Source organism: Sus scrofa, chromosome 12, assembly GCF_000003025.6.
Source record: "Sus scrofa isolate TJ Tabasco breed Duroc chromosome 12, Sscrofa11.1, whole genome shotgun sequence".
Taxonomy (NCBI): domain Eukaryota; kingdom Metazoa; phylum Chordata; class Mammalia; order Artiodactyla; family Suidae; genus Sus; species Sus scrofa.
The window spans coordinates 49,068,764-49,091,694 of NC_010454.4; the positions used below are offsets into that span (position 1 = coordinate 49,068,764).

General features: G+C 42.7%; 1 protein-coding gene and 1 long non-coding RNA gene across 2 annotated transcripts in view; one reads left to right on the forward strand and one right to left on the reverse strand.

The window, feature by feature from the left end:
* LOC110256084 overlaps nucleotides 1-22,931 on the forward strand; it is a 152,398-nt gene that overhangs the window by 48,530 nt on the left and 80,937 nt on the right. The gene's annotated exons all lie outside the window — the stretch shown is intronic.
* Nucleotides 7,953-9,644, reverse strand: LOC100627793 (olfactory receptor 1A1-like). The gene has a single exon (XM_003358209.3). It carries the CDS (start codon nucleotides 9,642-9,644, stop codon nucleotides 8,706-8,708), a length of 939 nt encoding a protein of 312 aa, XP_003358257.2. The 3' UTR covers nucleotides 7,953-8,705.

The following is a 22,931-nucleotide window of genomic DNA, read 5'->3' on the forward strand; positions in this document are numbered from 1 at the left end:
GTAGCAGCTGCACTTAGAGGAACAAGTGCAGAGACAGAGACCCACTCTGGGAAGGGAAACCACTGGTGACCCAGGAGCTGACTTTCATCAGGCATCTGCAGTAGAGCCACAAGCGTGTTCAGAGTGTGGAGTTTTCTAGCACCCACTGCCCCCAGTGCCCCTCAGTCCTCAATGTCTTCCCACTGAAAGCTCACAGACCATTGTGTCCCAGTAGTTATCCCTCTCTCCATCCCTCCACCAAGCTTATAGTGACCTTCTTAAAAGTTCTGAGAAAAAAATCTACCCAAGTGAGAATGCCCATGACTTCATACATTTTCTACTGGCTCAAGAGGTGATTTCCTTCACACAAACTATCCTAATTTAGCAGAGGTTTTTGTGGCTTCAGTAAAGTGCCATTTCAGACATCGTTGACCAAAGGAGATCATTTTGGACAGACGGGGTAGCTCTCTAGATCAGCCCAAGAGCCAGGCAGATAATAACATTTCTGAAAGGAAATCCCAGAGCTACGAGACCACTTCCTTCCCCTTTCTCAGCAGCTGCTCCTGAGGGGACGTAAAGGGCATGGAATAATTTCTAAGCTCCAAGCTCCCACAGAGGGCTCATTTGGAGGCTACCTGGGAAATAGAGAAATAGCACAAGTTCCCTTACAGCCCAGGGCTGAGAACCCTAAGGTTATGCCAGAGGTCCTGGTGTTGATGAACAGAAACATCCCCATCACCAACCCGGAGCAGAGGCAGGCATCCTGGACCTGAGCCTGTTAGTATGTTCATTGTTGCACATAGGAATAGCCTTTGAGTGCTTGAGAAGGGTTTTATTTTAATTTCCAGTGTTGTAGCACATTGAGGAAGGGGCAGTAGGTCATCAGTGAAGATCTCGGGCAGGAAGGTAAGCTTCATAGCTGGGGTGGAACACAAGCAGCAACACAGCCCGGTGTGTGTTTGTACAACAGCTAGCACAGACCAGGCTATCCTAGTGCAGTGAGGGTTATGAAGATAAATAAGGCATACTCTCCATCTGTGAAATGTCAAAGTCAAGTAGGAAGGAAAAGCCCTAGAAGTGGTTAAGAAAAGTATAATGAAATCTTGACCTTGTACTGTTTGGGAGGAAGGACGATGTAAACCCAAAGTGTTTTTGACCAGAAGACAAGAGGTCCCCTAGGAAGTTTATGGGAGCCACCAAATTGGGGGGGGCACACAGAAAATAGGTGGTGGGGGAGAGCAGGTAAGAGAGGGTCTCTGCAGACTTGATGAGTCCAGAACGGCTCTACAAACAAGGACAGCAGGGGTATTTAGAGCCAGCCTCTCTGGACAGGGCGAATGGACTGGTGAGAGAAGTTTCTTTGACACACTGAAAATCCCAGGGTGAATCCTTTAGGATGACTATGGATTTAATATTCTAGCCCCACAGGGAGACTCAGAAATTCAGGCACTCTAAAAAAAGGGAGTCTGTTTTACAGCCAGTACAAGGTTCTGGACCTCTTGAATATAGTGTCAGTGGATAGCACCCCTCCTTCCATCCACCCATGAATTCAGGGGAGCTACATTTTTGCTTCCCTCATGTTTATGGAACTCAGTTTTCTAAAGGTAAAATGGAGTTGAATTATGCATCTTCCTGTGTTCACACCTTCATGCACTGGTATCTATTTCTTAGACATCTCTTTGGAGCCAGGCATTATCTTAGGCACTGGGGAATCACATGATGAGCAGAACACACAAGGACCCTGACTTCCTGCGGGTTTCATTCTGGTGCTGAAGCTGGACTTAATGAAGTAGGTATAATCAGTTATAGCGGTATTGAAAGAAGGGCAGTGAAGGTTGATACTGGAACCCCCAGCAGGCTGCAGAAAGCTTGAGAAGTTCTGTTAGGGACATTTGTGCTGGAACCTCAGGGAGGAGCAGGACTTGTTGGGGAGTAGTGCTAGAGAGAATGTTCCAGGCAGAAGGAAGAATAGCTGAGAACAACCAGAGATGAGGACTAGGGAGTGGAGTTGAGGGGAACCTGTGTGTTCAGGAAGCTGATGAATATCATAGTTGATGCTAGCAAAGCAGGCAGTGTGGATTGATGGGCGTGTTGAATGGACAGGTCCCAGAGAGACAGTCAAGGTCAGGCAGGCACTGATGGAGGAACTCAGAGCACCCAGGATGGCATCTGCTGGCCATCAGAGGGAGAGCCCTGGGTCCGAATGGACTGCTAGTTGGCCAGTCGGAAGCTATGTAAGCCCAAATGTCAGCTCTGCCTCCCTTGCTCCCTTCTAAAGCACAGGCCACAGTGCCTGGCAGTAAGAGTCACAAGAGAAAAGAGCAGATGCAGATTCTGCTATTTATCCATGTGAGACTTTGGGGGCACCTCATTCTTTGAGCCACAGCTTCTGCATGAGCACAGGATGACAGCAGCGTCTGCTTCCAGTGGCTCTGGAGGGCATTTAGGGTGTTCCCGAGTTAGGGCTGCTGGTCAGACCCCCTGGATGCAAGTTCCCTTCCTTTCACACTGTCTCCCCACCAACCTCCTCCCCTTCTCCTCCACAGGGAGGCGCTGGCAGGAACCTCCTCTGCTGTTTGACTTTGTAGGAGATGCTCTTTATTGGGGGAATATCTTGCTTTGAGCCTGTCCTCGGGTCCAGCAGAGCCAGGCCTGCAGCCCAGTGTCCAAGTCCTGTCCTGTCCAGGTGAAGGGGCACACCCTCAGAGGTCCCTGCATCCTGCTGTGTGTCAGGCCCTCCTCTTGCTGGCCACTCAAGGCATTGCTCACCCCTCTCCCCTTCTCTGCTCCTGTGTGTTGCTGTGGGGACATATTGCTGACAGATCTGCTAGGTTGTACTTTTGATAGCAGGTTTTGTCTCCCTTTCCTAAAGGAGGATTATTCACTGTCATTCTTCGCTCCCATGTCATTTGCCCTGCCTCCCCGTGGTAGGTTATAGCTCTGCATCCCTCTGCTGTCTGGTTGGCCATGAAGTTGGGTGGATATGATGTGTGCCAGTTGCACGCAAAAGCTTTACGAACCATTGTGCATTTCCATAAGCTCTCTTGCTCTTTTCTTTTTCCCTTAAGTGTCCCAAATGTGGGCTGCTTCTTCAGCCTGGGTCTCAGAATGAAGAGGATGCATGAAGCAGTCCTAATCAGAGCCACATAAAACTTTGAGTTGCCATGCAACGTAAGCGAGGAAATAAATCTTTGTTTTTGTGAGCCACTGAGATTTGCGGGTAGTTCCACCATGGTATGACCAAGAAAAGAATGATTACCACATTTTCTTTCTGAGTCTTTTTGAAAATGATTTTTAATTTTTTTTCGTCATAGCTGGTTTACAGTGTTCTGTCAGTTTTGTACTGGACAGCATGGTGACCCAGTCACACATACATGTATACATTCTATTGTCTCACATTATCATGCTCCATCATGAGTGACTAGATATGGTTCCCAGTGCTCTACAGCGGGATCTCATGGCTTATCCACTCCCAAGGCAATAGTTTGCATCTATTAACCCCAGATTTCTGGTCCATCCCACTCCCTGCCCCTCTCCCTTGGCAACCACAAGCCTGTTCTCCAAGTTCATGATTTTCTTTTCTGTGGAAAAGAAAAGCTTTTGATTCTTATGTTAGCAATATGCCATAGTTCCTGGCATGTAGCATTATTATTATTATTTTCAAAGCATTCCGAAATTTGGGTTTTTAGTTCTTCTTTGGACCCTAGAGTTATTTGATAGAGATATTTCAGCTATTTCCCGGTTGAAAGGCCATTTTTTTCCTGAGATTGTTCTGCTTTTATTGCCTCTTTTTCAGAGGTCATTAGTTGAATTATGGCTGCTTTTTGTCATTTATTGAAATTTTCTTTGTGGCTTCATATGGGTCTTTTCTTCCCTATATGTTCTATAGGAGCTTGAAAGGAAGTGTGTTTATTACTACTATTGGAACACGGTGATGTGTGTGTGTGTGTATACACATACACATATTCACATGTCTTACTATTTTGTTTGGAAGTATCTATCCTTATTTACTTTTTTCTGTTTTTCATTTTTTAAAAGTCTTATTGAGGTGTAGTTGATGTACACTGTTGTGATAATTTCTGCTGTACTTATTTACTTTTTAACCACTTGCTCTGCCTTAGACTTTAGAGAAGGTTTTTGTCTCTTTTTATTAAAGAGTTTGTATTTCTTGTATCTTCTATAGTTTCCACTTCAAGAAAATATCTGCTGTTGTATTTAGTGCTTAGATACTATACTTTTAATGATTTCATTGTGAATGTAGGCTTTATTATTCTAAAGTAATCTGGATACAGTTTAATGGTTTTGGTCCTGATTTCTGCCTTGTTTGAGAACAAGATCACATTCTTTTCTTACATTAGCCCCCAGCTTTTGCCCACCATTTTCATTTTGTCTGAATGGCTTTACTTTAGCTGTTTCTCCTATATACAGAGTAGAATTGGGTTTTGCTTGGTGAGTCAAGTTAGAGGTTTTCTTTTAAAAGGTGCATTGAGCTCTTTTATTCAAGTAGGTCTGCCATATGATTTTACCTGTCATATTATTTTATGTCCTTTAGCATGTAGTCTGTTTCCTGTCTTTCCCTCTCACCGTGGAATGTTTTTCATTATGCTACTACCCGAATATAACATATCCCCCGTGTTTCCTCCCTTTAGACCATATCTTTGCCCCTTACTGTAAACAACAGTAACGTTACCTTGTCACATTTATTCTCCTTTTCCACCATCCAATACTGTTTTATTAATAGTATTATCTTTTAGTTTTTCTTTATTCTCTTGAATAAACTTAAATGTCTACTTGATAGATCTGCTTATATTATATTTATTTTCTCAGAACAGTTCCTCAAAGAAAATCGGAAACTTATTATACTTTCTATTTTTTTCCTTCTTCCATTTCTTGGTGAGTTATTTCCATGTTATTAGAGATATTAATTTATGTAATATTTTGTCACCTTTAGCCACATATTCTGGTATATGTGTATATATGTGTGTGTGTGTGTATATTTTTTTCTAGTCTTTTTGTTGATGTTACTTCAACCCTTTCTTGATTATCCCAAACTCATATTGTCGTAGTGTCCACAGGAAGGGCTGATGGGAACAACATTCCTGGAGTTTCCTTACGTTTTAAACTCTGCTCATAACCCTTATATCCAAAGTACAGATTGGCTGGCATAAAATCCTTGAAGTCCCTATATATCTTTGAGTTTCGTGGGATGCTCTTTTATTCCCTTATGGCATTAAATGTTGCTGTCCTATTGATGCCAACTGATTTTTTTCCGCTTATCAGTTCCTTGACTTTTTGGATAGGGGAGGAGCAGCTGGTTGCCAGAAGCTTCTTTTTTTATTTGAAATGTCTAATAATTTTACTAAAGCATAGAGTCAGATTCAGAGTACTCTAATTCTGTAATGTAGTGGTGTGGTAACCACTTAATGCTAGTTAAAGGACAGAAGTATTAAAAATAGGAGTTCCCAGGAGTTCCCGTCATGGCGCAGTGGTTAACAAATCTGACTAGGAAGCATGAGGTTGTGGGTTCGGTCCCTGGCCTTACTCAGTGGGTTAAGGACCTGGCGCTGCCGTGAGCTGTGGTGTAGGTGGCAGAAGCGGCTTGGATCCCGCATTGCTGTGGCTCTGGCATAGGCCAGCAGCTATAGCTCTGCTTAGACCCCTAGCCTGGGAATTCCATATGCTGTAGGTGGGGCCCTAGAAAAGGCAAAAAGACAGGGAAAAAAAAAACACAACAAGCTTATGTGAGCACATGTGCCACGCACACACACATACACACACACAATATTATTTCAGGAAGTATGGAGCTGAGGACTCTTAATAATAAATCAATACTACCCCTTCTTCATCCTATTTTCATGGATAAGGGCCCAAGAATAAGAATAACCACTGTCCACTCATCAGATGGAGTCTCTCTCTCTCTCCCCCCACCCCCATTCTGTTTTGTCCATCATCCAATCTTGAGATCTTGGGTTCTGGATTCAGGCCAAGGTTTCAGTCCTTGTTTTGCCACCTCTCTGTGTGACTGTAGGCCGTTCAATCCACCATTATTTTTAATCTCACAAAATAACTTACCTCTTGGGTGTTGTGAGGGTCAGGGAAGGTAATGCCTGTAGGATCGTTACTGGCTGTCTGCCCCTTGATATCGCTGTCATAAGCGTCTCTTCTCCAGCATCCAAGCTCCTACCTGGGGAGTCAGCTCAGATGCTGCCCCAAGGGTCCTGGTCCTGTGGCCTTTACTCGTCTTCCATGAATGAGGGCTTTGCCACCCGCAGGTGTAGATCCTGTTAGCATTCTTTTGGGGGGCAGGCATGCTGGAGAAGGTGCCAGTAGTAGCCCCGGAGCGTGGGTCTCCGGTCCTGTGTTCCTGCGGCAGAAGAGACAGGACAGGGATGGTTTGGTAAGAGGAGCTCCGAATTTTCCAATCGTGGAGCAGAAGGGGCAGAAGGAGCTGAGCTGGATGGGGCCTGAAGACGAGGACTCCCGCGTTCTTCTCAAGGAAGCAGAATGGGTCACAGGATAGAGGAAACGGTGGCTTATTCACCAGGTTATAAAGTCTCTTGAAACATGTGCTTGCTGAGACTCATTAGAGACTCTGATGCTGTGCCCTGAGGGGATAGAGATTTTCTCAAGAGAAACTGTCCTCAGAGATCTTTTCTAGAAGGAAGAATGGTCCACAGCATTTCCCAGAGAAGGTGTGTCCAGGGTCCAAGCCCTAGGCTGACTATTCTGGCCTCTTTGCTGGAATGTGGGCCCCTGTCCTTTGCTTCAGCAGCAACTGAAGCCAACCCTTGGGCTATAAGAACTGTGGTAAAATTGAGCTCCTGGTCTTTATTCTAGGCTATGATGAAGCCTGTATAGTGTTCAGTGTCGAAAGAAGAATTCTATTTTATCTTTGGTCTGTGATTTGTCTTGGGGAAAGTTTTGGTGGAAGTTACACTTTATTTTTTCTAGTCTTTTGATCGTAAGTCTCTGAATGTGTTAGATTCCTAGAGAAGAAAAGGACCTTGCTCTAGTCCACCTCATGTATGTGCACCTTCAAAACAGCCCGGATTAATGGTCATTATGCTAGGACTTAGCCCCTGCTCTAGTGGAGGTTCCTGTGTTTCTATAGAGAACCATGGTGAAGACTGAAAGCTCTGGTTGGGCTTCATCCCAGACTCTGCCTCTTACTGGCTATAGTTAGTAGTGTGTGTGTGTGTGTGTGTTTATTAAAGTATAGTTGATTTACAATACTATGCCAATTTCTTCTGTACAGCATAGTTACCTGGTCATACATACATATATACATTCTTCTTCTTGTACTATTTTCTGTCATATTCTATCCCAAGAACTTGGATAGAGTTCCTTGCACTGTAGTGTAGGACCTCATTGCTTATCCATCCTAAATGTAAAAATTTGCATCTCCAACCCCAAGCTCCCCATCCATCGCACTCCCTCCCCCTTCCCCCTGGGCAACCACAAGTCTGTTCTCCATGTCTGTGAGTCTGTTTCTGTTTTGTAAGCAGGCTCATTTGTGCCCTATTGTAGACTCCACATGTAAATGGTATCACATGGTGTTCGTAGTTAATATTATGTTGTAATGGTCAGCCACATTGTAGCACGTCTCTGTGGCCCTCTCAGAAAAAGGGAATTCTTTCCCAGCTGGAGTGAGAGATTTTAATTAGCAAGGACATTGTGTTTCAGCTACACCATGAGGGCAAGGAAGACTATGTCTGACTATGTCTGGGGTGAACTTAGTATTTCCCTGCCCGTACCAGAGATGAGTAGAGAGCACAGCAATTTTTTAAAAAGGCAACACTAGTGAGACTCCTCAGGAATGAGAATGTGGGTAGTCTTACTAGGTGAAGACCAGAGCCAGTGATCTGACAGCTCTCCCAGAGATCTAAGCATCAAATATGTGGTCATCCCTCCTCTGAGCTCCAGTGTTCAGGTAACACCTCCTTTTGCCTTTTGTCCCCCTAGTTGAGAGAGGATGTAACTTCTTTCTGAAGTCTTTAGTCTCTGGGTTATCTCAGAATCTTTTTTCACCTTTTATTTCCCCCTTTTCTCTTGGGGGATATACCTAAATCTCTAATTCCCTATGTTAAATCTTCTTGATTTCAGCATACCTGTTGTACTGTCTGTTTCTGGAGTAGGTCCTTACTGACATTCCAGTTATATAATAGTTGTCATATCCAGTATGATTATGCATAGTCATGATCTATTACAGTTTAGAGACTAATATTTTCCTATCTTCATTTTGCTTTCCACCAGTATTCATTGGGTGCACTTTATTTGACCACGACTGTGAAAGGTATGGTAACATGTTAAGACAGCTCCTGACTTAAGAGGCATGCAACTTTAAACATAGGCGTCAAGTAAAAATGACATTTGAGTAGTGATTTCTAGCCTTAATATGCTGAACCATTGTGATCCTTATACCTTATGACACTAGCAGAGCAGGTATTATCTTTACTATGTGGGTGTAGAAGCTGAGCTTCAGTCTTTCTCAGCTTTCCTGTAACAGTCACTTGCTTAGCTGGGCGATGAACCCCATATTCCTGCCAAAACAAAACAATGTGTGCAAAGTGGTAATTTCACTAACATGACTCATAGTTGCTATAAGATTTCTGAGAAGAGGAATTTCTCGCTGGAAATTGCGAAGGCAGCTTTTTGGAGGGGGATGACATTGGGGGTGCATTTCCAAGCGCATCCTAATTGGGGACTGTAGCCTCCAATGGATGACTTCACGTTGGTTTTAAGGAGATTCTCTTGCTGAAGAGTTTCCCCAGAGCAGCCTTCATGTCCCCATTTCTCAGTGTGTAGATAAAGGGATTTAACATCGGGGTCACGGCCATGTACATCACAGTCATCACTGCATCCTTGAGGCTGTAACTCGTCAGAGGGCGGAAGTACATGCCCATGACTGTCCCATAATACAGAGAAACAACTGTGAGGTGGGACCCACAGGTGGAGAAGGCTTTGCGCACACCCTTGGTGGATGGAACTCGTAGGACCGTGGAAAACACCAGAACATAGGAGATGATGATACATAGTAATGGCACGGAGAAAACACCAACCCCCACGTACATAATCTTCACGTTGAAGTGGATGTCGGAACAGGACAGCTTGAGCAAAGGAGCAATGTCACAGTAGAAGTTGGCCACTTCCTTGTTTGCACAAAAGGAGAGACGAGCCGTGAGCAGAGTGTGGAGGAGAGCATTGGCATTTCCAACCACCCAAGATCCAGCAACTAACAGGACACAAGCCCGTGGGCTCATGATTGTTGTGTAATGAAGTGGGCGGGTGATGGCCATGGCACGATCATATGCCATAGCAGCCAGGATGTAGCTATCCGTGTTAGCCAAGGCAATCATGAAATACATCTGTGTTAGGCATCCCCCAAAGGAGATGGCCTTGCTGTGCAAGAGATAATTAACCAGTGTCTTAGGGATGGTTACAGAGGATAAGAAGATGTCGACAAAGGAGAGGTTGGCCAGGAGAAGATACATGGGGTTGTGAAGGCGACTGTTGCAGCAGATGGCCAGGATGATGAGCAGGTTTCCAGTCACTGTGATGGGGTACATGAACAGGAAGAGGATGAGGAAGAGGGTTTCCTGTTCCTGATGACCACTGACTCCCAGCAGGATGAAATCCAGGGCAGAGGATTGATTTTCTTCCGTCATCGCTCCTTTGTGAAGAAGGGAGGAGAAGAATCCAGAATTATTAGGGACGCACTGTGTCTAACACCTTCTGTATTCACCACATTAGGTCATCTGTGTTTATACTTGGACATGCTGCATCCAAAGACAGCTAATACTGGTGGAAAAGCATCTCTGTTCATCAGTTGGACTCACTGTCAGAAAGCCATTTACCCATGTCTACGACGTGGTCATTGTGAATCAGAAGTGCCCATCCTCCAGAGGCCAGACACCTTGGATTTTAGTATTTAACAGATAATTAAACTTAAATTTGCAAGTGTTAGATACGTTGTTAGGCCTCATGCCAAAACCACGAACATGTCAAAAATACAGTTTGTGTATTCATTTATTCAATATCTATGACATAGTCTCTGCTATGAAGAAACCAGGTTCTCACACTAATTTTTTTTATGCATTATAGGGAAAAGACAGCATTTTGGAGTATTTGAGGAAGGCATTTCATTACAAAGAATGTGTTATACATGGAGCATCCTGGAGAATTCGGTTGTTCTACTGACTGATCCCAGAAGTATTAGGTGTCTACACTGGTGTTATATGATTGTTAATCCGAGAGAAAACTGGGAATGGATTCTAGCAAAGCAAGCCTAGTCACATTCCTCCCCAAGTATCCTGTTTTCAAAGTGTATTTTTACTATGTGTCTTTTCTAAACCCTTAGGTGTATGTAAGTAGAATGCTTTTCTCTTTGGTTTTTCCCTTCCTTGGCTTCATTATTTCCTCGAAGGAGTCATTCGGTTCTATAATGTCTTCAGCTGCTGCTTAGTCAGGTCTATATCTGTCGATGTAACCTCTCATTCCTCTGATTCCACATTTTTCACACTCTAACATGCCCAGCCGAACCCCATCCACTGCACACCCAACCTAAATAGTTGGCAAGGTTTTTTGAAGAGGAAAGCTATTCCTTGTTTATTTTCATCTCCTGCAGAGAGGCTCTTGTGAAGTACTGTTCATTTTGTGTACCAATCAGCTTGCACTCAGTATTTCTTGAATTATATCCAGGTTTACCATATGGGCTTCCCACATGTGGGGTGCTCTCAGGCACTCTCATCCTTCACTTCTCCATCCTGTCTTCTTGATTTCTTCATTTAAAATAATTTGTATCTATCTCAGCTTTTCCACTTTCTGTCTCAGTGCTGTAGTTTTGACCACCATCATTTTCTCTCTGAAATATTGAAATGCTGCCTTACCGGCTAGACTCCTGGTTCCCTCCTCTTTGGTATCTTGCACTTCATGGCCTTGCTAAGTGTTGGAGAGACTGCTAGCTGCTCACCCGAGTCTACTGGGTTTGCTTGTTGGGCACTCAGCTAGACTCTATTTCCTGGCCTCTATGTTGTGGACATGTAATTGAGTTCTAGCCAGTTTACCTGTGTGTTCCGGTTCTGGGCTTGCTCCTTTGCCCTTGTGTCAGTTGAATTAAAATGGCCAGGAGGCTGAATGGATGGTGGGGGTCACAGGGTGGAATGAGCCTGTGTCTTTAGTTCTCTACATCCAGGAGAGCTACGACTCACCAAGAAGACACCTACTGGAATTGTCACATAGGAGAGAAATAAACTTTTATTCTTTTAAACCATGACATATTATTTGTTGTTATTGTCTTTTTAGGGCTACAGCTGTGGCATATGGAGGTGCCCAGGCTAGGGGTTGGATTGGAGCTACAGCTGCCAGCCTATGCCACAGCAGCACAGGATCAGAGCCACGTCTGCTACCTACACCACAGCTCACAGCAAATCTGGATCCTTAACCCTCTGAGCAAGGCCAGCGATCGAACCTGCGTCCTCATGGATGCCGGTCAGATCCATTTCTGCTGAGCCATGATGGGAAATCCCCTTACACATTTTTTTATCCATTTGTTATTGTAGTCCATTAGGTCCAAGTAATTCACATTTTTCTAAAGAACCTCTACTCAGCAATGAATTCAACCTCTAACTAATTCGATCACCAATTCTCATTGTCTCCCATTGTATATATGAATGATATGGGAGGACTTGGGATGCAGATCGAACTAACTTTTCCCTAAGTGTGATGTGCTTTTTCACCTTTGCACCCAAAGGAATTTATTTTCACACTTCCTTGAAATGCCCTTAACTTAAGCCCGCTGCATAAAACACTTGAAGGGTTTCCCTGTTCGTCAACAGAGCAGTATAAACATTTTTTTTTTTTGGTCATGTAAGAAGTAGAAAGCAAAGAGCAAAATGGAGCAAATGCACAGAAATTATGGTTGTCTACAATGAAAATGTAAGGGAATACATGGATAAACTAATTCTTTTCAGGAAGTTAGCTATATATAAATCAATATTAAAAATAATCAGTCCTGGAGTGCAGTGCAGTGCAGTGGTTGACGAATCTGACTGGGAACCATGAGGTTGCAGGTTCGATCCCTGCCCTTGCTCAGTGGGTTGATAATCTGGCATTGCCGTGAGCTGTGGTGTAGGTCACAGACGCAGCTCGGATCCTGTGTTGCTGTGGCTCTGGCATAGGCCAGCGGCTATAGCTGCGATTCGACCCCTAGCCTGGGAACCTCCATATGCTGCAGGAGCAGCCCAAGAAATGGCAAAAAGACAAATCATCATCATCATCATCAATCCTGTTCCAGTACTTCAGTAACAATGAATTACAAATTATAATTTCAGAAAACCCCTATCCACAGTAGCAAGAGAAATTTTAGATTCTAGAATAACTCTAACAAAAGAGCTTCAAGAGTGGTGTCAAATAGGAGTTGCCGTCACGGCTCAGTGGTTAACGAATCCAACTAGGAACCATGAGGTTTTGGGTTCAATCCCTGGCCTTGCTCAGTGGGTTAAGGATCCAGCATTGCCACGGGCTCTGGTGTAGGTGGCAGATGTGGCTCCAATCCCCCGTTGCTGTGGCTCTGGCAAAGGCTTGGCAGCTACTGCTTTGATTCGACCCCTAGCCTGGGAACTTCCATATGCCACGGGAGCGGCCCTAGAAAAGGCAAAAAGACCAAAAAATAAAAAATAAAAAAATAAAGTGTTGTCAAATATTACAAAACTTTATTTAATGAAAGAAAAATGACCTAAAGTAATGTGGAGATAAGCACTGTTAATAGGAAAACTCAGTTCTCCAGTTAATCTGTGGATTTGGTGCAATCCAATCCTTTACACATAGGATATAGCAAACTTATCCTAAAATTTGTGTAGAGGAATGAGGATCCAACAAGAGCTAAATTAATTTCAGACAAGAAGGAATAAGAAGAATGGAACTACCTTATCAGGTATAAACATGACTTACTCTGATAATACAAACAGTACAGTTATACTGTTAGAAGGACTGAAAAATAAACTATGTAACAGACTAGGGAGCTCAGCACAGACCCAGCATTTATGAGAAACTGCTCTATGACACAGGGTGGTATAGATTGAGCAGGAAAAGGATGGACTGTGTATTTAGCAGAGAGTTGTGGGATAACTGGATACCCATTTATAAAAATAATACTGAAAAATAGTATCTAGAGAATTCATTGAAGGAACAAAACTTCAAAATTGTAGAAGAAAAAAGAGAACATGTGTTTATAATATGTAGGTAGGACTTGATTTCTTAAACTGAACACAAAACATGAGACAATACTGTAAAATTTAATTACCTTCAAACCAAAGCATTTGTATGAAAACACAACCCAAAAGAGGGGGCAAGACAGATCATGGATTGAACAAGTTATTTGCTCCACATATATCAGTAAAGGATTAGTATTTGGAATATGCATGAGTCCTATAATCTAGGAAGAAAGGAACCAAAAATATAGTAGGAAATCACAGGCAAAGATGAGAACAGGCAAGTCATAGAAGGGGAAGCTGATGTGGTCAATAAGCAAACGAACAAAAAAGACATTCAACTAAATTAAAAATCAATTTAAATTGTTCATTCAGAGGGTATACAAGTATAAGAGTCTGATAATTTTAAGTGTTGGGAAGAAATGGAAGAATTAGTATTGCCATTTCAGGAAAAATTAGCCCATCTCTGGAAGAGTTGGACTTCGTACACCCGTGATCCAGCAATTCCACGTCTAGATGAGACCCTAGAGAAACTCCGACATATGTGTTCAAGGAGAAAAGGATGAGTGTTGTCATATAGGAATCTTAGATGTGGCCTCCATACAGAGAAATGGTTAAGTAAATTGTGCCCATTTCCTGTTAATGAATCCTGTACAGCAGTAAAGACTAACTGAATTCATATAGTGAAAGCGAGCGAATTCATATAGTGTAAGCGAGCGAATTCAAATAGACAAATTTTTAAAAATAGGATGGAACAAAGCAAGTTACTGGAAGATATAGTCCACATCATACAATATATACACACTTTAATACATAAAAATACAACACACGCATATGTAGTAAAAATATAAATCCTAAATGGGAATATACTGTCCACCCAAGAGATTGCAGTTATCTCTGGAATGTGAGGGAGAAAAATGTAATTTTGGATGGAAAAAAAAAGTATTTTCGAATGCATCTGTAATATTGATTTCTTTTTAAAAAAATGTGAAGCTAATTCGACCAAATCTTATATTTTTAAAATCTAGATGATGAGTTTTGGTTATGTTTCTTTCTCTGTCATTCTGATGTTTTAGTACTATCATCAGCAAATTTAATTTAAAATTAATATTTCACATGTGGAGTGATATTTGGTCTAGAGAGTGGCCATGGAGTTGGATTACGCAGGTACATTTTTCACTGAATGCAGGAGATAAAGAGAGTGTTCCTTGTGAAGAGGCTAAAAAAAAAAAAGGAAGCTATTTACACCGGGAAGGGGGATCCAGAGGCCAAATACAATGCTCATCTAGACTTATTTATAGAGACGTCTGCTTACTGGACCCCAAACTGTATTTATAAAATGCAAATGTGATTGTGTCTGTCTCTCTAAATTTACTCCTTGTCTAGGCATCACCTAAAAGATGAAGTGCAAGTTCCTTATCACGGAGGGAAAACTCAAGGACAAATTGTTCAGAAAATGGAGGGTAACTCCAGGCAGAAATGTGTCATTTACCTTTATCAGAAGCTGAGGATACAGGCAGGGGAATAGGAGGAATTCACTCAGGAAAGGAGGTTGTGGGTTATTTGGTGGTGGGTTTTGACCAACAGTAATTTGTCCTTCCTTTGGTACGAAGGTGGTAGAGTGGATCTGAGCAGAACTAACCTTTGCTGATAATGCAGACATGGAACCTTTCATTTAATATAAGCATAGATATCTGAGCATGTATATTAAATGGCTGATCCATAAGGCAACGTTCTGAATGCTAATCTGGTGCGAGAACAACCACAAGGAAAGAAAAAGATAAGTAATTAGTGTAAGAATAACACTAGGAAAGAAGTGGTAGGTATAATCAATGCAGGAACCAAAGAAACAGGAGACAAGAGAAGAGAGGTTTCTGAGCATAGGGGCTGAGGTTGGAGACCCTCAGTGCTGGATGTCAAGTGTCATCATGGGAAGAAGTGATTTCTGCAAAAACCCTGAGAAAGAGCTGAAGAACCCTGTGCCCCCAAGGAGAGGAGCCAGGAGGGGCGTCAGCATGAATGCTGGGGGCAGAGTAAGAGTCTTGAGTTTGCTGAGTTAAACCAGAGTCCTAGGAAATGCTGGCCACTAAAACCCACTTTCGTGGGACGTGGCAGTGCTCTGAGACAGCCGTCACCTGAGTGTGATGTAGCTGAAGACAAGGGAGGCCACATGTCTCCCCTTGTCATCTGAGTCAGCAAACATACCAAAAAGACATCCTCTGAGTGCTTTGAGACCCTCCCACAGGTCAGCTCATCAGTGCCTTGCCAATGAAAGAGCATAATTTCCTGAAGGAGCCTCTTAGCTTGCACCATTGACTGTGGAGGTGGAGGGAGGAATGTCCTTAGCTCCTTTCTTAAATAATGCACTTGTGTGACTGCTAATGTGCCCAGTCAAACAATATGTCTTTTTCTCTTTTTTCTTTTCTTTTCTTTTCTTTTTTTTTTTATGTCTTTTTTGGGTCTGCGGCCATGGCATATGGAGGATCCCAGGCTAGGGGTCGAATCAGAGCTACAGCTGCCAGCCTACACCACAGCCACAGCAACTTGGGTGCCCAGCCTCATCTGCAACCTACTCCACAGCTCACGGCAACACCAGATCCTTAACCCACTGAGTAAAGCCAGGGATCAAACCCGCATCCTCATGGATATTAGTTGGGTTTGTTAACCACTGAGCCACAACGGGAACTCCCAACCAATATTTCTTTGGAAGGTGGAGAACTCAGGATTGAGAAAACCAAATGAAAATTATCCCTTCCTCATCCTGCTTTGTTTTTTTTTTTTTCAGACAAAGCCCAAGGAGAACAATTATCAGAAGGGAAGAGTCTCTCTCTCTCTTTCTCTGTTTGTGTGTGTGTGAAGGAGAGAGACTGTCACCCATTAGATCTTGAGAACTTGGATTCTGAAGCCAAGGTTTTGAGTCCTAGTTTTGCCACCCTCTCTCTTTGACTTTCAGCAAGTCAGTTAATTATTGTTTTCCATCTGATAAAAGCATGTAGTAATTCTGCTTACCTCTTGAGGTCTTCTGGCGGTTAAAGGGGGTAATGTGTGCAGTGCAGTTGCTGGTTATTTATCTCCTGATGTCGCTGTCACACTCTCTTCTCCGGTATCCAAAGCCCCTACCTGGGAATGTGGCTCAGATGCTATCAAAAAGGAACTTGGTCCTGTGACTTTCTGGCCTCTTCCACAAGGGGACGTTTACAGTCAGCTGGTCTAGCGCATGTTAAAATGCCTCTTGGGAAGTAGGTGTGCTGGAGAAAGTGCCAGCAGTAGTTTGGGAGAGCGGATTCTCTGTTCCTGCATGAAAGATGATAGGCTTGGGATGGTTTGGAAAGAAAAGCCCAAAGTTTCCCAACTGTGGAGCAGAAGGGGTGGAAAGAGCTGCCTGGATGGGGCCTGAAGATGAGGATTCTAGTTCCCTCTTTAAGGAAGCGAGGTGGTCATGGCAAAGCGAACATTTGGAATTATTCCCCAAGGTATGACGTCTCTTGAAACATGACTCCCCCAGGACTTCATTCAGAGCATAGTCAGAGTAATTGTTGACACTCAGTACATGCTGCTCCAGCTATGCCCTGTGGAAACACGATGGTTCTCAAGAGTAATTATTCTCAGAATTCTTCTCTAGAAGGAAAGGGGGATGAAAGCTTCCCAGAGTACATCTCCAGGGTCCAAGGTCTGGGCTGACCTATTCTGGCCTCTTTGTTGGAATGTGGGCCCCTATCTGATTCCACACAAGGTGGGCCCACCCCTCGGGAGCTTCAAAGCCTGGGGTACAGTCAAGTGCCTCATCTTGATTACAGCCTGCAGGGAAGTCTTTCTGGTGTTAACTGCGGAAAGTAAAAATAATTCTATTTCCTCTTTCCCTAGAATTCTACCTAGGAAGGTGTAGAAATTAATACATAAAACCCTCAATTAAGACAGCATCAAGAGGCCAGAAGGGGTATCCCTGTCACCCCATTGCAATAGCAGAGCCCACCAAGCAGACTTTCTCTTGGTACCTGGCAAAGGCTCAGCCAATGAGAGATAGTCACAGCTCAGCCAATGAGACGCCACCACTGAAATCTCACTTCCTCCAAAGGACTGTTTGTTTCCTATAGCCCTCTTGGCTTTTTTCCCCTCTTCTTTAAAATCGTTCTCCTCTTCCTGCTGCCTGGGGCATCTGCACTGTGGCTTAACGAGTTTGCAGACTCAGAATCATAATTCGTTGTTGATCCTGAATAGCCTGCTTCCCTTTTATTTCCTGGAGAAATAAATGGTGGTCTATTTGTTTTATGTCAACAAAGGTTAGAGTGAAAGTTAGACTTTCCTTTTCTAGCACGTTAATGGTAAGTCTCAATTTTCAGAGCTGGAAGACTCTTCCTCTGCTGCCCCCTTGGACCACGTCCTCCTGGGAGAGCACCATTTTAGAGAAGAAATACTCTCTCTGCTCCTCTTTTCCCCAAACCTGTGGCCCAATACCACACCACTGAACAATTTTCATGACTTCCTGGGAAACCAGAGGCATAAATGGAGCAAGAGAGCTGTGATTTGTTACTATCATTTTTTTCCTTTTGGAATTGGAATTCTCTTCAGTGACACTTGGATCTTGGACTGAATGATAGTGATGAGATTGGGCAATGAAAGGAAAGATCACGTCTCCTTCCTCCTTCAAAGTTCAATAACGTCTATGTGAGCCCATGTTTCCCACCTCTGTCCCATAGCTCACCTATTACCAGCACCGGAGGGCCCTCACTGTTTGTAAAAAGTCTAGCCATGTCTTCTGCTAGTTCACAATTCCAGTTTACCTAGCTGTCTGTCTGTTATTTTATATCTCCTGTGTGCTGATATCTCCTGTCAGGTGAGGGGAATGTGTTGGGCATGAAGAGAACTGAGCTCAAATCCTCACGTGCCTCTTTCTGATTGAAGCACGTGAAATATGTGACTTCACATTTTGGAGAGTTTATTTTCTCGTCTGGAAAAGAGGGTTACTATTGTCTGTTCTTCAGGGCTCTTTTGAACATTGAAAGCGATCGTAATGAATGTGATGCAGTAAAAGCACGTGAAGTACACACATGCATATTTGATATGTAATGAAATACCGACTTTCTCCGAAACTGTGTGGCACATTTGGAACCTCCTTTCTAGTGCTCAGGACTTTCTTCCTTGTGTGGGCCATCATTCCATTTTTTTCCGAAACAAGTGTTTGCCTGCCCACTCCACAGTGTTATGAGAGTACAGTAAAAACACACTGTGCTGTGTGCTTTGGTGGATAGAGAACCGAGAGAGACACATAGCTTGACTCACAGAGACGTCAAGTCAGTATTGCCAGGTTCCTCCCATCCCTTACCAGAATCTTCATTCTCCACTCTGGCCCCCTTTCCCGAAATTTAGTCATTCGACAGACGTTCTTGGATGATTTCATCTTCTCCAAACTTTACTTATCACCTCCACTCTGATTCATGCTCTGTTAATTTTGCTGCCAAGTTTCATATCCTTATGGTTAAATACTCTCTTCCATGAGAGTGTGCCACGGGAACTTTTAAAATTTGCCCAAGATGGAACTGCTCTTCGTAAATTACTCTCTTCTCCGTTATCATCAATAAAGGTGTCATTTATTATCATAAAAATTACTACATTCTATTGTTTGTACGTCCACATTCTTTTACACCGAATCTCTTTGTCTATATTTTCACTCACTCCCTCGCTAGATTTTTCTGGTGTACCTGGTCTCACCAATCCCCTCTGTCTCTTACTGGTGTCTCTGTCCAATCCTTCATTAAAGAAAAACACGGGAGTTCCCGTCGTGGCGCAGTGGTTAACGAATCTGACTAGGAACCATGAGGTTGCAGGTTCGGTCCCTGCCCTTGCTCAGTCGGTTAACGATCTGGCGTTGCCGTGAGCTGTGGTGTAGGTTGCAGATGTGACTCAGATCCTGCATTGCTGTGGTTCTGGCATAGGCTGGTGGCTATGGCTCCGATTAGACCCTTAGCCAGGGAACCTCCATATGCCATGGGAGCGGCCCAAGAAATAGGAAAAAAAAAAGACAAAAAAAAGTTAAAAAAAAAGAAAAACACGTATTGCTGCTTCATAAAGAGCTCCTTATTATTACCTATGGATCTCTACCTGTCTGTCAACCTGTCATCACTATTTATCTATTCATAAGGGAAAATGTAGGTTCCCATTGATCTACCACCCAACCTGAAAATTAGGACTTTGGGGATAATCCATATCAAATACATGCTACCCCATTTCCATCCCCTTGAGTCTTTCTTCTTCAATATCCTCTCGTCCTGAATCATATGTTCATCTTTCTCTTGCTTTTATTTTTTTGTGGAGCTTTATTTTTATTGTACTTTTGTTGCATCTATTTCTGTTCCCTGATGTTTATTTAGTGGTTGTTTGTGGTTGTTTATAATCTTATGAAAAATTTGTCAATGACCCCACACAGGAACCATTTCCTCTTCCTTCCCCTTTTCCCTTTCCTCTTCCTCCTTCTCTCACTGCTCTTCCACCTCTTCCTTCTTCTTTCTCTCCTTCTCCTTCTTGGTGATAATACCAAAGAGCCACTCTTAGCAAATTTCAAATATGCAATACAGGGGAGATTCCATCGTGGCTCAGTGGTTAATGAATCCGACTAGGAAGCATGAGGTTGTGGCTTCGATCCCTGGCCACACTCAGTGGGTTAAGGATCCAGTGTTGCCATGAGCTGTGGTGTAGGTCACAGATGGGACTCGGATCTGGTGTTGCTGTGGCTGTGGTATAGGCTGGCGGCTACAGCTCCTATTCGACCCCTAGCTTGGGAACTCCATATGCTGCAGGAGCAGCCCAAGAAAATGGCAAAAAGACAAAAAAAATAAATAAAAATACAATACAGCAGTGTGAACGGTATTCCTGTACTGTACACTAGGCCTCCAGGAGTTATTCTTTCTGAGTAACTGAAACTTTGTACCTTTTGACAAATAGCACCTCATTCACCAGCCCTCTTCCCACCCTCCGGCAACCACCATTCTCTCTCTGCTTCTATGAGTTTGACTATTTTATTTTATTGAAATGTAATTGATTTACAATATTTTATTAGTTTTAGGTGTACGATATAGTGATTCGATATTTTTGTAGGTTATATTCCATATAAAGTTCTTATAAAATATTGGCTATATTTTTGTGCTGTGCAATATATCCTTGTAGCTTATTTTATAGATAGTAGTTTACACCTCTTAAACCCCTACTTCGTTTTTTTTTTCTTTTTTGTCTTTTTAGAGCTGTGCCCACAGCATATGGGGGTTCCCAGGCCAGGAGTTGAATCGGAGCTGTAGCTGCCAGCCTATACCACTGCCATAGCAATGCCAGATCCCAGCCACATCTGAGAACTACACACAGCTCATGGCGATGCTGGATCCTTAACCCACTGAGCGAGGCCAGGGATCGAACCTGCATCCTCATGGATGCTAGTTAGATTTGTTCACTGCTCCTTAATCCTCTACTTCTATTTTGTTCCTCCCCCTTGCCTCTTCCCATTGATAACCACTAGTTTGTTCTCTGTATCTATAAGTTGTCTTCTTTTTATTTTGTTCATTCATTTGCTTTGTTTTTTAGATTCCACATGTAAGTGAAAATATACAATATTTGTTTTTCTCTGACTTATTTCACTCAGCATTAATACCCTGCAGGTCCAGCTATGTTGTTGAAAACGGCAAAATTTCATTCTTACTATGGCCAAGTAATAATTCCTTTGTATATATACTACTTTGTAAAGATTACAGTTGATTTACAATGTGCCAATTTCTGTTGTACAACAAAGTGACCCAGTCATACATATGTATGTATTCCCTTTCTTATATTATCTTCCATCATGGTCTATCCCAAGAGACTGGACACAGTTCCCTGTGCTCTACAGAAGGACCTCATTGCCTATGCAATATAAATGTAATAGTTTGCATCTATTAACCCCAAATTCCCAGTCATCCCACCACCTACCCACCCCTGCCCCACCATGGAGACAAGTCTGTTCTCCATGTTTGTGAGTCTGTTTCAGTGCTGTAGATAGGTTCATTTGTGCCATGTTTTAGATTCCACATATAAGTGATTTCATTTGGTATTTGTCTTTCCCTTTGTGACTGACTTCACTTAGTATGAGAATCTCTAGTTGCATACATGTGGCTGCAAATGGCATTATGTCATTCTTTTTTATGGCTGAGTAGTATTCCATTGTACATATGGACTACCTCTTCTTAATCCATTCATCTGTCAATGGACATTTAGGTTGTTTCCATGTCTTGGCTATTGTGAATAGTGCTGTAGTGAACATAAGGGTGCATGTATCTTTTTGAATGAAAATTTTGTCTGGATATGTGCCCTAGTAGGATTGCTGGATGATATGGTAGTTCTATATTTAGTTTTCTGAGGAACTTCCATACTATTTTCCATGGTGGTTGTGCTAGTTCACATTCCCACCAACAGTGAAGGAGGACTAGCTTTTCTCCACACCTCCTCCAGCATTTGCTATTTGTAGACTTGTTAACAATGGCCATTCTGACTGGCGTGAGGTGGTACCTCATTGTATTTTTGATTTGCTTTTCTCTAATAATTAGTGATGTTGAGTTTTTTTTTTTTTTTTTTTTTTTTTTTTTTTTTTTTTGTCTTTTTGCCATTTCTTGGGCCGCTCCTGCAGCATATGGAGGTTCCCAAGCTAGGGGTCGAATCGGAGCTGTAGCTGCCAGCCTACGCCAGAGCCACAGCAATGCAGGTTCCGAGCCGCGTCTGCAACCTACACCACAGCTCACGGCAACACCGGATCCTTAACCCACTGAGCGTGGCCAGGGATCGAAGCCGCAACCTCATGGTTCCTAGATGTATTCGTTATCCACTGTGCCACGATGGGAACTCCTGTTGAGTGTTTTTTTTTGTGTGCCTACTGGCCATCTGTATGTCTTCTTTGTAGAAATGTCTGTTTGGTCTTTAGCTCATTTTTTGATTTGTTGTTGTTGTTGTTGTTGAGTTATATGAGGTGTTTGTATATTTTGGAGATTAAGCCTTTGTCAGTTACATCATATACAACTATTTTATCCTATTCCATAGTTGTCTTTTCATCTTTTTATGGTTTTCTTTGCTGTGCAAAGCTTGTAAGTTTGATTAGGTCTCATTTATTTTCGTTTTTATTTCTCTTGTCTTGGGAGACTGGTCTAAGAAAATATTTGTATGATTTATGTCAGAGAATGGTTTGCCCATGTTCTCTTCTAGGAGTTTTATGGTGTCATGTCTTATGTTTAAGTCATTAGGCCATTTTGAGTTTATTTTTGTGCATGATGTGAGGGTGTGTTCTAGTTTCATTGACTTACATGCAGCTGTCCAGTTTTCCCAGCACCACTTGCTGAAAAGACTGCTTTTTTCCCATTTCCCCATGCTACTTCTTTATCCATTTATCTGTTGATGGACACTTAGGTGAACATATGGAAGTTGTGTCCATATCTTGGCTATTGTAGATAATGCTGCTATGATCATTGAGGTACATATATCTTTTTGGATTAGTATTTTTGTTTTCCTTGGGTATATATCCAGGGTTGAAATTGCTGGATCATATGTTAGTTCTATTTTTAGTTTTCAAGGAACATCCATACGCTCTTCATAGTGGCTTCATCAGTTTACATACCCATCAACAGTGCAGCAGGATTCCCTTTTCTCCACATCCTCACCAACATTTTTTTTTTTTTTGGTCTTTTTAAGGCCGTACCTGTAGCACATGGAAGTTCCCAGGGGTCAAATTGGAGCTGT